Source organism: Engystomops pustulosus, chromosome 6 (genome assembly GCF_040894005.1).
Source record: "Engystomops pustulosus chromosome 6, aEngPut4.maternal, whole genome shotgun sequence".
Classification (NCBI taxonomy): domain Eukaryota; kingdom Metazoa; phylum Chordata; class Amphibia; order Anura; family Leptodactylidae; genus Engystomops; species Engystomops pustulosus.
The window spans coordinates 40,414,433-40,429,531 of NC_092416.1; the positions used below are offsets into that span (position 1 = coordinate 40,414,433).

Here is a 15,099-nt window from a genome sequence, read left to right on the forward strand (position 1 = left end):
AACCAACCACCTGGTACAGAGGACTCAGCCCATGAGCCCTCCCACTCTCAACGTGTGCCGTACTATTGCGGCAGGAAGGGGTTAACTGCAGAGAGATGAAGAGTTTTAAACCCCTTACCAATGTGTAACACAGCAGAATGGTCATACAAATACATTTTACGGTGACTCACAAGAAGTTTGCAATAGATACCATATAGAATTGTTTCCCATACATCCCTTCATCCAATCCCTTTCTTTCCTTGGTTGAATCTGATGGACATTTGTCTCTTTTCAACCATTTTAACTATGTAAGGTCAAAACAAAGAGGACAATTTAGCACATAATCAAGAGAAAAACAAGCAAAGGTCAGACAATCAAAACTACAAAAGTCCAGGAAATGCTAGCATGCTCCAAAAATGACTCATAGCAAGCACACAACCATTTTATTAGATAGACCAAGAGACTTATTGGGCCAGCCTCTTGACATTCAGACTAACAGGGAAGGAATGTAAGTAGAGTACAGAACCAAATAAGCAGGAGATAGATAGGTATGGTGGAGAGGAATTAGAACTACAAAAAGTGAAATAAGGCAGTGTTCAGACTAGTGCAGGACAGAACACAATGCAAACTAAGTACAAAATTACAGATGTTACAAAATCGTGAAATAATGCATAATAAATGATATTTTATTGCATCACCACTTCTAACCCAAGTATGCTGCATTTAAACTTCTATACTATAGATTAGCACTTTTATTTTCACAATTTTTTTGTACATAATTATTTGAAGTGTAGGTTTTAATTGCCCATTTACTATTAAATACTGGTATTTACGAGTAACATGATTTGAAGAATTTGCTGTTACATTGGCTTCCGGGCATGAATAAAAAATTTTTCTTCATAATCGGCAATATCCATCTTAGACTTATCAGTGCGTGGGGCATACACAGCTTTTTCAATTTGGTAACCAGCATCTTTGATAGCCTTCTCCAGCTCATCCTTTGTCAAGGGCATTAGATTAAAACGTTTTTTTCCAACAACATAAAATGTTGCATTTAGTGTACTCAAAATCAAAAGGTGTCCTCCAGGTTTTATCAAGTCCTGGAAGTTTTTCAGCACATTACAATATTCCTTTATGTCTTTACTTGAGCATTCAAGACAGAGACAACACAGGATACAGTCAACTGGTGGCATGACAATAGGATCATAAGGGTTTCTCTTCAGAGCATCACATTTTAGGACTTCTTTCACCTGACTGCGGAGCTTCTCAGCCTTTATTTCACAATTCTTCCTTTTGGAAATATAAGGAATATAATATTTGTCATTTTACACTGTAAATATAGCTATTGGGGAAAAATACATTTATATGCATGTCCACATAGCCCCTCTTCTCTCCAAAAATGTCCTATAACCTGAACTTTGAACCTGCAACTATGAGGACACAGCCACTTTTTTCTTTTAACCCCTTCGCGTACAAGGACGTAATAGTATGTACCTGCGGGAAGATACTTCCCGCACCGGGATGTTTTATTATGTCCTGCTTCTGGCACTTCTCACAAACAGAGCCAGCACTAGAACGGAGCCGGCGCCAGAAGCTGCGGGTGTCGGCTATATATTAAAGCCAACACCCACCTCTAACACCCACGGTCGGAGATTTCTCCGATCGCGGGTGTTAATCCCTAACACATGTTAGGGGCATTTCAGAAGAATCGGACCCCCCCCGCGCGACGCTTACCGTGGTTCAGGACCCGGCTGTAACACACTGAGCATGCGCAGCAAGGCCTCTCAAGTCCCTAATTCTAAGCCTTTTAATAGTTAAGTAAAATATGTGGAATCTTAAAAACCATGCCAACATATAGCAGACATTTGGGAAATGTAGGTTATGGATTTATTTGGGCGCTATGACTATCTGCTTCAAAAGTAGATAATTTAGAACTTTGAAAATAAAGAATTTTTCAACATTTTTGTCAAATTTCAGTTTCAACTAAACACAAGATATCATCCAAATTTTTTAACTAATTTTTAAACTTTTAAACTAATTTGTACAAAGTACAAAGTGTCACAAGAAAACAAACAAACAATCTCGAAATCCACTGGATTTGAAAAATGTGGGCGTGTCTTAAAGGGGTTAAAAGCTAAAAACAAAAAATAACTTTAAATTTTTCCATGTATATCATTGGTCAGCAAGTCAGTAGATGCCTATAATAAAATCTTTTTGCGACATTAGCTTTAATTTTCCTAGGTACCATTCAATGGTTTGGTTATTTTTTTAAATCATGGGATTTAAGTTGTTTATTCTTTTTTGTTAATACATGTATTACTTGAAATACATTTGTACATTGGTAATCAGATACATGTATTGTATTTGTTACATGTTATTTATCAAAACAATAAAAAGAAAGCTACATAAAAATTTTTGACGCCATTCACTAAGCAGGTTAAATAATAGATTTTATTTATTCAGAGCAGTACGAACGCAATCAATGTTAAATGTGAGGGATTTTATTGTTTTATTATATTTAAATAGAGTGTGTGGAATAAAGGGGGACTTTATTATATATATATTTTTTTGCCTTTTTTTTTTTTCTTTCTTTTTTTTTTTTTTTTTTTAATTTGTCTTCAGATGGGAATTGAAGGTGCAATATCATGATTACACCTACTATACACTGCAGTACCATAGAAGTGTGTACCGGCTGAAACCAGTGTATTCGGTCTTGCCACTGGTAGGAACTAGGGTTAACTCTTGCAGCCCTGGGGGCCTTCACTAAACCTCTGGCTGCCATGGCAATGCATCAGCACCCTCCGATTGTGGCCGAGGAGTGCAAATGCAGGGCAAGGGGGAGCCATCAGAGCGTCGTAAGAGGTTAACTGGCCGCAATCAGTAACAACACTGACTATGGCCACTGTCACTATCAACCTGGCTCCTGCTGCGATCAAAGATCAAGGTACGTTGGGTGCTTCAAAGCCCCACTTACCAGGGCCTCCTCCTACTACTTCTGCATAAGGGTTTTTTACTTGATTAATTAATCAATACCTGTTTCCTTCCATCTCACATACAGATTTGATAATGTGAGTCCAGTCAAAAGCATCTTGATCCTTCTTTAGCCATTTTTGGAATTCAGCCCGATTTTGTTCAAGAAGATCTGACACAATAATTTCCTCAAACACTTCACAAGCAGAAAGGAGATGATAAATGGAGGCTCCTGTGCCAAAATCAAGCAGTGTATTACCTTCTACTCCACCTTTAAAGATAGAACACAATAATTATAGGTCAGGTTAAGATCTGTATTAAGTTGTTCCAAGATGAAAGAAAGTTCTCAGGATTTGGGGCATTACCTTTAAGAGAAAATAGAATAATCTCCAGCAATTTACAGGTGTATAATCGGGGCTGACATTCTTATTCCATGGCCCTTGCTACTTGTTCTCTAGCCCTCACAATAACTAATTGGTGTCATTACTATTGCAAACTAATATGTCGATCAGGCTCTCTACTTTTAGAAGGTCCTTGGCATAGGCACACTGGTGTGTGCACCATCTAGCAGTATCTTCTCTTCTTTTAGCTTCATATGCCCTTTTTTTAAATTATACAAATGAGCTGAGGGTTCCAGGCCCAGAGGTTTTAATGGAGCCTGGAGCTCCTCAGACTCGTTTACATCATTTTTAAAGCTTTTTTTTCCCTTAAAAACCAGGGCATAGGAAGCTTAACAGAGAGTGGATCCTAGTAATAGGTTTCCTTTAAATTGGAGGAGATTAAGAAAGTCCATCTATGGTATCCATAGAGTGTGAGGGTTTAGCCACTATAACAAGAGTTTAACAGGGCAAGTATAGGACCCTTATAGGGTCAACCATATTATACCTATTCTGGTAAATTTTCTGTGTGGAGACATGGCTCATGTGCCCAACTAACAGCAGGACTTGGGACTACTTCCATTGTCCTGCTGGATTCAGGTGAATGAAGAGGGTCTGAGGATTTTTTTGGAGAAGCCCTCCAATCTCTATTTTTTATCATGCAGGGGGCTCAAGTCATTCTCTGTATGTAATAGAATATTGTTACATTATACCATTTTAAATTTTTTAGTTTATTAAATTTTTTTTTTACACACAAACACAGCTCAATAATAAATTTAAAATTGTAGTTGTACTTTAATTTTTTACACAATGAGATGCATGAAAAACAATAAAACCTAAAAGATCTATGTGCTTCCTGTTGCTGGCGCCCCCTGCAACCTCTGTGTGTATGAGATACTCCTATACACATGACTGACAGCCTGTATAATGGATGTGATACTCCTGGTGCTGGCTGCTCTATGTGCTTCCTGGTACTGGCGCCCCATGCAGCCTATGTGTATGAGATACTCCTATACACATGACTGATAGCCTGTATAATGAGGTATAATGGTGTAATGCTTCCATGCACTGCAGTTACTCGCTCTATTCTCTGCACTACAGGCTATGGGATACACAAGAGCCCAGTAGAGAGGGGCAGGAGCGAAACCTAGCATGGTGCCAATAGGTGCTAGATTTCTATTAGCTCCATTTCCAGATCAGAAGCACAATAGCCAGTGATGGTAATGGGGTTTATCTTTGTCCTACAGACGATTAGAACTGCTAGAGACCTCGGGGAATAGATGAGGAAGACTTCCCAAGAAAGACTGGTGAGGAGAGGACATGTCCTGTGGGAGGGGGTTGTCCATTTCAGTTTTTAGGAGGGTTAAAGGGGGTCCCTGTATTTTGAGTGGGGGAGGGAGGGAGAAGTCCTGAGACACTAATGTAACACATATATGACTAGTCCCCCAGTAGATATGCCCTGTGTCTGTATTACTAGGAGCCTCCCTCCACCGCTCCCTGCACTGATACAAGGAAGCTGCTAGTACATTGTGTGCCTTATATCAGTGTCATGCACTGGATGAACACCCTTCCCCCCCTTAAATTTGTGTGCGCTGGCTTTATTCACAATGTTACATTCTTACAAAAATGAGATTATAATTCATTGTTCAGATCTGTATGAGAGCATGTCCTCATCTCTTTTCATTTCAAAGTTAGCCCAACCGTACATACGAATAACAGTTGCTTTAAAATGCAACAGGGGTTTAATAATTAAAATCACAGATTTTTTACCTTTTGTGAAAGTTTCATGTAGATTTTTCAACACAAAATCTGTCCATTCGCCAAAAAGTCGACCTCCTTCTGCCATATAGGTCAACTTTAAGTATTCTTTGGCATTAAATTCATCAATGTAAACTTGCGGAGAGCTAGCCATGATCTATCCAGAGACTTGTTATTGGGTTCTGAAATAGATAAAGAATATCACCATAAAATTAAAACAAAAAGATTTTAGCTTTATTTTCAAAATTGAAATATATAAATTACACCACAAAAATAACATATCCAACATTACACATCATTTTTAGTTGTGGCGCCCTTCCCCTTACCCTTAGGCCGAGGTACTGACAGGGGCACCAGGGGCCGCCACTGTGCTCACTGAAAAAGGACTTCTAGGGAAATGTTTGTGGCACCAGTTGGAATATTCACTGACTTTAGGCCCTGGGAGATAGGTGTCGTGGTCAGCCTGATGTTTTACCCTTCCCAACTAGGACAGGCTCCCAAGGGATGAATGGAGGGGGAGGAGGTGACTTGAATTGTGGTAATGGCAGCGCCCAAACGACTCCACACTTGTACTTGAACTTTAACTGTAGGGACACCGGCCACCTTGGTGAGCCATCCTCCTCAATGTGCTCCTCACATGCACTGCACTTTTCTAGCTGTACTAACTCACTTGGCCTCCGCTTCTGCCTGGTTCCTCAGAGCCCCAGGCTCTTCTGCCCATCTCTTATAGGCCATCTTGCTTTTCACTCCTGACTAACTCCTCCCTTCTTCTTCCCATAATACTCCTGTGCTGCTCTCTCACCTAGGTAAGCTGTCCCCCTTCTTTATAAACCATATAACAATTAAAAGTATATACACAGTACATTGCTTTAGGACCTGACATTGTACACAAAGTGGAGGGTGCTACACAGTCCACAAAGAATTTATTTACATACATCTAGTTTCTGGGGAATATAGGCCATAAAATCAACAACTAGCAAGAAAGATTTCAAAGGAACTACATAGGGTGTTTTTTCCCCATAGGGACCATCTTTTTTAAATAAAAAAAATTAAAGTAATTACTTATCACAGTTCACTCATTATGCATGAACATATTTATAGCTGCAGCAAAAATGTGTCGAAACTAGAGATGAGCGAGCACTAAAATGCTCGGGTGCTCGTTATTCGAGACAAACTTTTCCAGATGCTCGAGTGCTCGTCTCGAATAACGAGCCCCATTGAAGTCAATGGGAGACCCGAGCATTTTTTTGCTAAAACAGAACAGTAAAAGAACAGTGCTTAATTAAATATTCCAGATGTTTCCTGATGTTTTGCTTGTTAGAACACATTAAAATAACACTATTCTTCACTTTGCAGATGTGCGCGCGTATCTCCGAACCTATCGGAAGACAAGCACGAACACCTGCAATGTGAAGAATAGAATTAAAACATTAAAAACAGTGAATACAGGACCATTTAAGTGCAGAAAACATTGAAAGAACAATATTCTTCACATTCCAGATGTTCCGAACATCTCCGAACCTAGCGGGAGACACGCGCGCACACATGCAAAGTGAAGAATAGTGTTATTTCAATGTGTTCTTACAAGCAAAACATCAGGAAACATCTGTAATATTTTAGTAAACAATAAAAACACTGTTCTTCACTTAATTTAACCGCTTAACGCTCTGCGCCGTAGCTCTACGGCGCAGAGGTATAAGGAGTGTATGAAGAGGGCTCACGGGCTGAGTTCTCTTCATACAAAGGTGGGGGGTTTTGCATATTGCAGAAAACCCCCACCGCTAATAACCGCGGTTGGTGCTTGCACCAATCGCGGCTATTAACCCGTCCGTTACCGCCGGCAAAGTCGCCGGTGGCATTTAAAAGACGACGGCGTGCGGGCGCCGCCATCTATGTTACGATCGCCGCGTCCCCGAACGTCATCGGAAAGCGGCGATCTGTTGCCATGGTAGCCTTGGGTCTTCGTTTGACCCGAAGCTATCTGGCTTCTGCAGATTCGTTACAATGAGCCAGTGGCTCATTGTAATGAATGAGCTGCAAAAATGCCATATATTGCAATACAGAAGTATTGCAGTATATGGTAGGAACAATCTGACCATCTACGGTTAATGTAAAAAAAAAAAGTTTAAAAAATAAAAATGAATAAAATATTAAAAATTCAAATCACCCCCCTTTCCCTAGAACTGATATAAAACATAATAAACAGTAAAAATCACAGACACCTTAGGTATCGCCGCGTCCCAAAATGCCCGATCTATCAAAATATAAAAACTGTTACGGCTGGCAGTGACCCTCGAGACGGGAAATGGCGCCCAAATGTCCGAAATGCGACTTTTACACCTTTTTACATCACATAAAAAATGGAATAAAAAAAATTATCTGTATGTCGCACAGACCTCAAAATGGTAGCAATGAAATTGTCGCCTCATTTCGTAAAAAATGACACCTCATGCAGATCCGTGCGCCAAAGTATGAAAAAGTTATTAGCTTCAGAAGTTGGCAAAAATTTTTTTTCTTTTTTGTACACATTCGTTTAATTTTTGAAAATGTATTAAAACACAATAAAACCTATATAAATTTGGTATCACCGCGATCGCACCGAACCAAAGAATAAAGCTGAGGTGTTATTTTGAGTGCACAGTCAAAGTCGAAAAAACTGAGCCAACAAGAACGTGACGGTTTTTTTTCAATTTTTCCACATTTGGAATTTTTTTTCACCTTCACAGTACACGGCATGTTAAAATAAATAACATTACGGGAAAGTAAAATTTGTTACGCACAAAATAAGCCCTCACACAGCTCTGTACACATAAAAATTAAAAAGTTATGGATTTTTGAAGGTGGAGAGCGAGAAATGAGCGAAAAAACCCTGCGTCCTTAAGGGGTTAATGCTCGATCGCGAGCAGGGGAAATACTCGTTCGAGTAACGAGCCGGTCCGAGCATGCTAATACTCAACCGAGCAGTATAGTCAAATGGCGACTCCTCCAGTCTTCACCCATCGACGTAACTTTGGGTCACATGACCAGGGCGGGCCGCATCAGCCTGGTAAGTTCAGAACAAAGGGGGCAAGAACACTTCAACACAGTCAACAGAAGGGCCCCTCTTCTCGGCCAGGAGGTTGGGGGTAGAGTGGAGCTGTATGTTGCAAGAGAGGGGCCCGCGTCTGGACCGCTGAATTCAAACATTTTGATTGTGCCGTGCGGTGCGCCTATTACAGCCCACGGGCTGCTATGGCTGTAGTTACGCCACTGCTGAGGCCTATCCCTGTGAAATACAGTTGCATTTGTAAATGCAGCAGATCCCTTTTTTCGCGACTGTGTCAAATGTCACAGAAAAGTCTGAAGCTACTGCAAAATGTTGCAAATCAGTTAAAAACAGCCCAAAAACGGGTTCAAAACGGCACGTGTGCCACTGGCCTTACAGAGTTTGCCATGAAAGACACCAGTAGTGAGCTGGAGTGTTTTGGGGACGTTTTAATGGATTTGCACCACAATGGCAACAAAATCAGGTGCAACACTAAAAAAAAAAAATTACAGTGCCAAAGTTTGTAAAACAGTTTTAAGGGCGCTGTTTGACTGGTTTGAAAAAGTTTTTCGCTGGAAGTGTAAGCAGCTTTAAAAATGTTAACACAGCTACTTACACTTTCAGCAATGAAAGTCTTTAACCCTTTAGCGCTCAGTCAGCGGTAATCTACCATTCACATCCCCAGGTAACATCCACGGTCAAAGTGGGCTCCGATAGCATGTGTTCAACCAGTTTAAAAAAGTTTTTCAATAAAAAAATAAAGTAATAAATCAATAAATATCTCCAAAAGCCCTATAAAGAGATATAGAACACAAAAAAAGTCTAAATCATAACACAAACCCCACATATATACTATCACCGCGTCCACAACAACCTGTAGAATAAAATTAAATAATTCTAATAATTGAACGAAAACAAATGTTAAAAACACGCCAAAAAAATATATGATTTTTACCTATTTAATCCCACAAAAAATGCAATAAAAAGTGATAAAAAAAACATGTACTCCAGAATGATACTTTTGCAAAGTACAACATGTCCCACAAAAAAAACAAGTTATCAACTGGCTCCATAGCTAAAAAAAGTAAAAATGTTATGCCACTTGAAAGATAGCAATGCAAAAATGATAGATTTTTCCCCACATTAGGTTTTATTTGGCAAATTTAGTAAAACATAAGAAAAAAATATTCAAATATGGTATCCCCGTAATCGTATTGAACCATCAACATCAAAAAAAAAAAAAAAAAAGGGGAAAAAAAGGGGAAAAAAAGGGGAAAAAATCCACTACAGAATTGATGCTTTCCTACTCCTGACCTAAAAAAAAAAGTTCATAAATTTTCAACATTAGGGGATACCAACCCCAAAATAGTAACACTGAAAAAAAAGCATCTTATCCCGCAAAAAAAATGCTGTCACATGGCCCCAATAACGAAAAAGTGAAAATTTTACAGCCTACAAAAGGGGCCAGTGAGAAAAATAAAATCCTGGCAGCTGCAGGGAGCTCCTTCCCTTCTGCGCCTCGCTGTGCCCCCATAAAACAAGTAACGGCCACATGTGGGGGGGGTCTCTGCACTCGGGAGGTATTGCAGAACAAATTGTATGGTGGGTTTTCTCTTTTTATCTTTTGGAAATGTGTAAATGTTATTGCTAAATGAACGTATAACCGACAAAATTTGACCATTCTAAATTTCACTGCCATTTTGATGTAATTACTATGAAGATCTCAAGGGGTTAACAATCTTCCTAAAAGCTGTTTCTGATAGGTTGAGGGGTGCAGATTTGAAAATGGGTTGATTATGTTGGTGGTTTTAATGCTAAATATTTAAAATTTCATTCAGATTAAATCAGATCGGATCTCCCATGCCGCTTACCGGGGGATCCTATCCTCTTCCGGGCAGGCCCGAGGACTGCCATGTGCCCCGGAGCTGCCCGATCTCCATGCCAGTCAGACCCCTTCCGGGTCTCCGCCTGCATGCTCAGACAGTTTATACTGCTCTACAATAAAATAGTATAAAAACCTGCATATTTGGTATTGCCGCATCCGTAACAATCTGTATAATAAAACAGAATCATTACTGGACCCGCTCGGTAAACGCCGGAGGAAAAAAAAAAAAAGAAGCAAAAACTTTCCGAAAAAAGATAATTTTTAATTAATACCCTATAAAAAATGCTCTAAAAAGTGATTTAAAAAATTTTATGCACTCTAAGATAAGCCCACTAAAAAGAACAACTGTTTTAGTAAAAAATAAGCCCGTAACCAGATTTGTCAGCCGAAAAATAAAAAAGTTATGCATATGAAAAGATGGTGATGCTAAAATGAACAAGATTTTCTCCAAATTAGTCTTTATTCAGTACAATTGAATAAAATACACAAAACCCCCACATATTTGGTAACCCTGCATTCGTAACAATCTGCATAATAAGACAGAATCGTTTTTAGATCCGCAAAGTGAACCCCGTAAAAAAAAAAAAAAAAAAAAGCTCCAAAAAAGATAATTTTCAATTAGTACCCTATAAAAAATGCTCTAAAAAGTGATTTAAAAAATGTTATGCACTCTAAAATAAGACCACTAAAAAGAACAATCCTTTTCGCAAAAAATAAGCCCCTAACCAGATTTGTCAGCCGAAAAATAAAAAAAGTTATGCATATGGAAGACGGTGATGCTAAAACTAACAATATTTTTGCCAGATTGTTTTAATTTTTTCCATTTTTACTGAATAAAAAGTAATCTATGCAAATGAGGTCTTTTCGTAATTGTGGCGACCCATAGAATAAAAATAATATACTATTTTTATGGTATGGTTAACGGCAAAAAAAAAAAAAAAACATAAAAATTTTCCTTAAAATTGATGATTTTTACCAACACCAACAAAGAGTTAATAAAATCTCACCAATTAGCTATAGATGCCCCAAAATTATGTATCAGAAAAGTGCATCTCATGTGGCAAAAAAATAAGCCCCTATAGGTCCACATTAAAAAAAGAAAAAAATTATAGCCTGTACAATGTGACATAGCAAATCTGATCTGGATGGCGCCTCCTTCCTTTCTATGCCCGGCCGTGCGCCCATACAGCAGGTTACCACCACATATGGGGTATCCGTGTACTCGGGAGAGATTGGGTATCAAACTTTGTGGAGCCTTTTTTTAATTTAATCCATTGTAAAATGTTTAATTTTCCACCCAAAATGAGTGTATTGTCAAAAAATATTACTATTTGCAGACTACACCTCCATTTTGTTTTAACCCCTATAAAACACCTAAAGGGTTAACAAACTTCTTAAAAGTGGTTTTTCATACGTTGAGGGGTGTAGTTTCCACAATGGGGTAATTTATGAGTCTCGCTATTATTTAAGCCTCTCGGTGTCAATTAGAAGTTGAGCAGGTCCATCTAAATACAGGTTTTGGTGATTTTTACAAAAAATGGGAAAAATGGCACCTAAATTCTGAGCCTCATAACATTCTAGTAAAATATGTGGAATGTTAAAAACCCATCCAACATAACGCAGACATTTGGGAAATGTAAGTTATGAATTTATTTGGGTGCTATGACTATCAAAAGTAGAGAATTTAGAACGTTGAGGGCGCGTTCACACGTTGCGTTTTGACCTGCGCTTTCATTGTGTTTAAAACGCATATACAACAGCTGAGGAGAGGTGATTTGCCTAATTACATCACTGTTAACGTTTCCGTTTACAAAACGCATCGTAAACGCGATGTTAATGCATGTTAATTCATATACAAATGGGCACTCAAAATATAAGCTTATGTGTAATTAGTTGTTATTTAAAATTTTGCTCCCCTTAGCAGAAAATGCTGGTGACATAGACTGTAATGAAGAATTAAAATGCTACTGGCCCTTTAATCAGTCCGTTAATTTCCTCCGTGCGGTCCGTTGCAGAAAAGAAGATGGCCGCTGGTCACATGTCCACATCACATGTCCTTTACCTGTCTGGGCAGGTCATGTGATCACCACTATGTTTGGCTGTAGTCGGTTGGTTGCACTGCATCCAGTATGGTCAGTGTTGTGGTGATGGCAGTTACACATCATTACTATGGTAACAAAGCAAGAAAACCTGTTATATCATCACTGTTAGCAGAGTATAAGTGGTAGGAGGAGTTGACTAATGACATTGAGTATTGTTGTATTCATTAAGTTATATCATCATGGGTTTTTGTGTCAGACGTTCATATTCCTGGAATACCCCTTTAAGGCCAAAAGAGGCTGAGTCCCGTAGGGGTTAATTCAAACTGGTCAAAAACGCATGCGTTTTCAGAAAACGGCCTAAAAACACCATGTGTGTCCCCACGCTTAGGGCGCGTTCACACGTTGCGCTTTGGTTGCGTTTTCATACGCATAACAGCTGAGATGAGGTGATTTGCCTAATTACATTACTGTTAACGTTGCGTTTACAAAACGCATTGCAAACGTGATGTTAACATGTGTTAACATTGCATTAACACATGCGTTTTGTTAACACATGTGTTAACATAGCGTTAACAAATGTATAGTAATAGTAATGTAATTAGGCAAATCACCTCTCCTCAGCTGTTGTTATGCGTTTTAAAACGCAATGAAAACGCAAGCAAAGTGCAACGTGTGAACGCGCCCTCAAGCTATTAAATGGCTGCGTTCTTAAGGGGTTAAAAACGCCACGTGTGACCGTACCCTGTGGTTAAAACCCCTCCCCTTGTGCAGACCCTATATAAACTTAACTAAAATCTTCAGATTTGTATAGTAATAGCATGCATTCACACCATTAATTTTACCATAATAACATTTTCATAATAAAAACAGCCACAAAAGCGTTGGCCAAACCATTTGACTATAGATGCCCCCTGTACTCTACCAGTTATCCACCTACTGAGATCCGTGTATGTAGAATGCAGATAGTAATAGCATATTCCGGGCGGTTTCCCACGTGCCGTTTTTATTGCGTTTTTAAACGCATCCAAAATGCAAGTGGGAGGAGGTTTCGCCAAAACGCAATGAAACACATGCATTTTGGATGCCTTTAAAAACGCAATGAAAACGGCGAGTGGGAAACCGGCCTCCAAGTCCACATGGCATGGATCTCACCATACAAACTTATTGCCTCACATACAACAAGACATAAACCAAGATCGGACTCTTCATACCAAACACAAATGGTTCTTCTCCCTGGATCTCTTCTGGGAGTGGCGCCCTTCTAGGCCTCAGTAACAGCTGTGTGCTATCATACTCTCTGCACTGGATGGAACCTTCTAGGCCTCAGTAACAGCTGTGTGCTATCATACTCTCTGCACTGGATGGAACCTTCTAGGCCTCAGTAACAGCTGTGTGCTATCATACTCTCTGCACTGGATGGAACCTTCTAGGCCTCAGTAACAGCTGTGTGCTATCATACTCTCTGCACTGGATGGAACCTTCTAGGCCTCAGTAACAGCTGTGTGCTATCATACTCTCTGCACTGGATGGAACCTTCTAGGCCTCAGTAACAGCTGTGTGCTATCATACTCTCTGCACTGGATGGAACCTTCTAGGCCTCAGTAACAGCTGTGTGCTATCATACTCTCTGCACTGGATGGAACCTTCTAGGCCTCAGTAACAGCTGTGTGCTATCATACTCTCTGCACTGGATGGAACCTTCTAGGCCTCAGTAACAGCTGTGTGCTATCATACTCTCTGCACTGGATGGAACCTTCTAGGCCTCAGTAACAGCTGTGTGCTATCATACTCTCTGCACTGGATGGAACCTTCTAGGCCTCAGTAACAGCTGTGTGCTATCATACTCTCTGCACTGGATGGAACCTTCTAGGCCTCAGTAACAGCTGTGTGCTATCATACTCTCTGCACTGGATGGAACCTTCTAGGCCTCAGTAACAGCTGTGTGCTATCATACTCTCTGCACTGGATGGAACCTTCTAGGCCTCAGTAACAGCTGTGTGCTATCATACTCTCTGCACTGGATGGAACCTTCTAGGCCGCGGTCACACGTACCGCTAGACGTCCGTTCATAACGCGACGCTAGCGCACAGGGGGAGGTCCTCGGCCCGAACGCACATGCGTTTCCAGAGAAACGCATGCGATCGGCTTAACAATCGCATGCGTTTCCTTGGAAACGCATGTGCGTTTGGGCCGAGGACCTCCCCCTGTGCGCTAGCGCCCTAGGCCTCAGTAACAGCTGTGTACTATCATACTCGATGCACAGGATGGAACCGTCCAACTACCAGACCTCCCTGTTATTCCCTGAGGGCGCGTTCACACGTTGCGCTATGAACGCGACGCTAGCGCACAGTGGGCGGGGCTCGGGCCGATCGCATATGGGTTTCCCGGGAAACGCATGCGATCGGGTTATCAATCGCATGCGTTTCCCGGGAAACCCATATGCGATCGGCCCAAACTCCGCCCCCTGTGCGCTAGTGTCGCGTTATGAACGCGACAAAAGCGCAACGTGTGAACACGCCCTGAAAATACAGGCCCGAATGAGACATTGAGGGCGCGTTCACACGTTGCGTTTTGACCTGCATTTTCATTGCGTTTGAAACGCATATACAACAGCTGAGGAGAGGTGATTTGCCTAATTACATCACTGTTAACGTTTCCGTTTACAAAACGCGTAGTAAACGTGATGTTAACGCATGCGTTAACAAAGTGTTAACATATGCATTTTGTTAACGCATGCGTTAACATTGCATTTACAAACGTAAACGGTAATGTAATTAGGCAAATTACCTCACATCAGCTGTTGTATATGCGTTTCAAACGCAATGAAAACGCAACCAAAACGCAACGTGTGAACGCGCCCTGAGGCTGTGTTCACACATTGCAGCTCATACTGCATTGCAATCAGTTTTTACATTGCGTTTGCGTTGCGCTTCTGACACATTCCACTAGCTTCAGCCCGCGGCCCGATCGCATTGGCATTTCTATGGAAACGTCTGCGATCGGGAATGAGCTGCCGGTGTTTTGCGTGAGGGCGCGTTCACATGTTCCGCTAGCGCCGCGTTC

At 40.5% G+C, this 15,099-nt stretch overlaps 1 protein-coding gene across 1 annotated transcript; it reads right to left on the reverse strand.

Annotated features, from left to right (window-relative positions):
• Window positions 1–396: 396 nt before the first annotated feature.
• LOC140065664 (indolethylamine N-methyltransferase-like) lies at window positions 397–14,065 on the reverse strand. The gene is made up of 4 exons (XM_072113246.1): window positions 13,248–14,065; window positions 5,097–5,266; window positions 3,013–3,220; window positions 397–1,269 (listed from the first exon to the last, which is right to left on the reverse strand). Exons 2-4 carry the CDS (start codon window positions 5,236–5,238, stop codon window positions 840–842), a joined length of 780 nt encoding a protein of 259 aa, XP_071969347.1. The 5' UTR covers window positions 5,239–5,266; window positions 13,248–14,065; the 3' UTR covers window positions 397–839.
• Window positions 14,066–15,099: the final 1,034 nt, after the last annotated feature.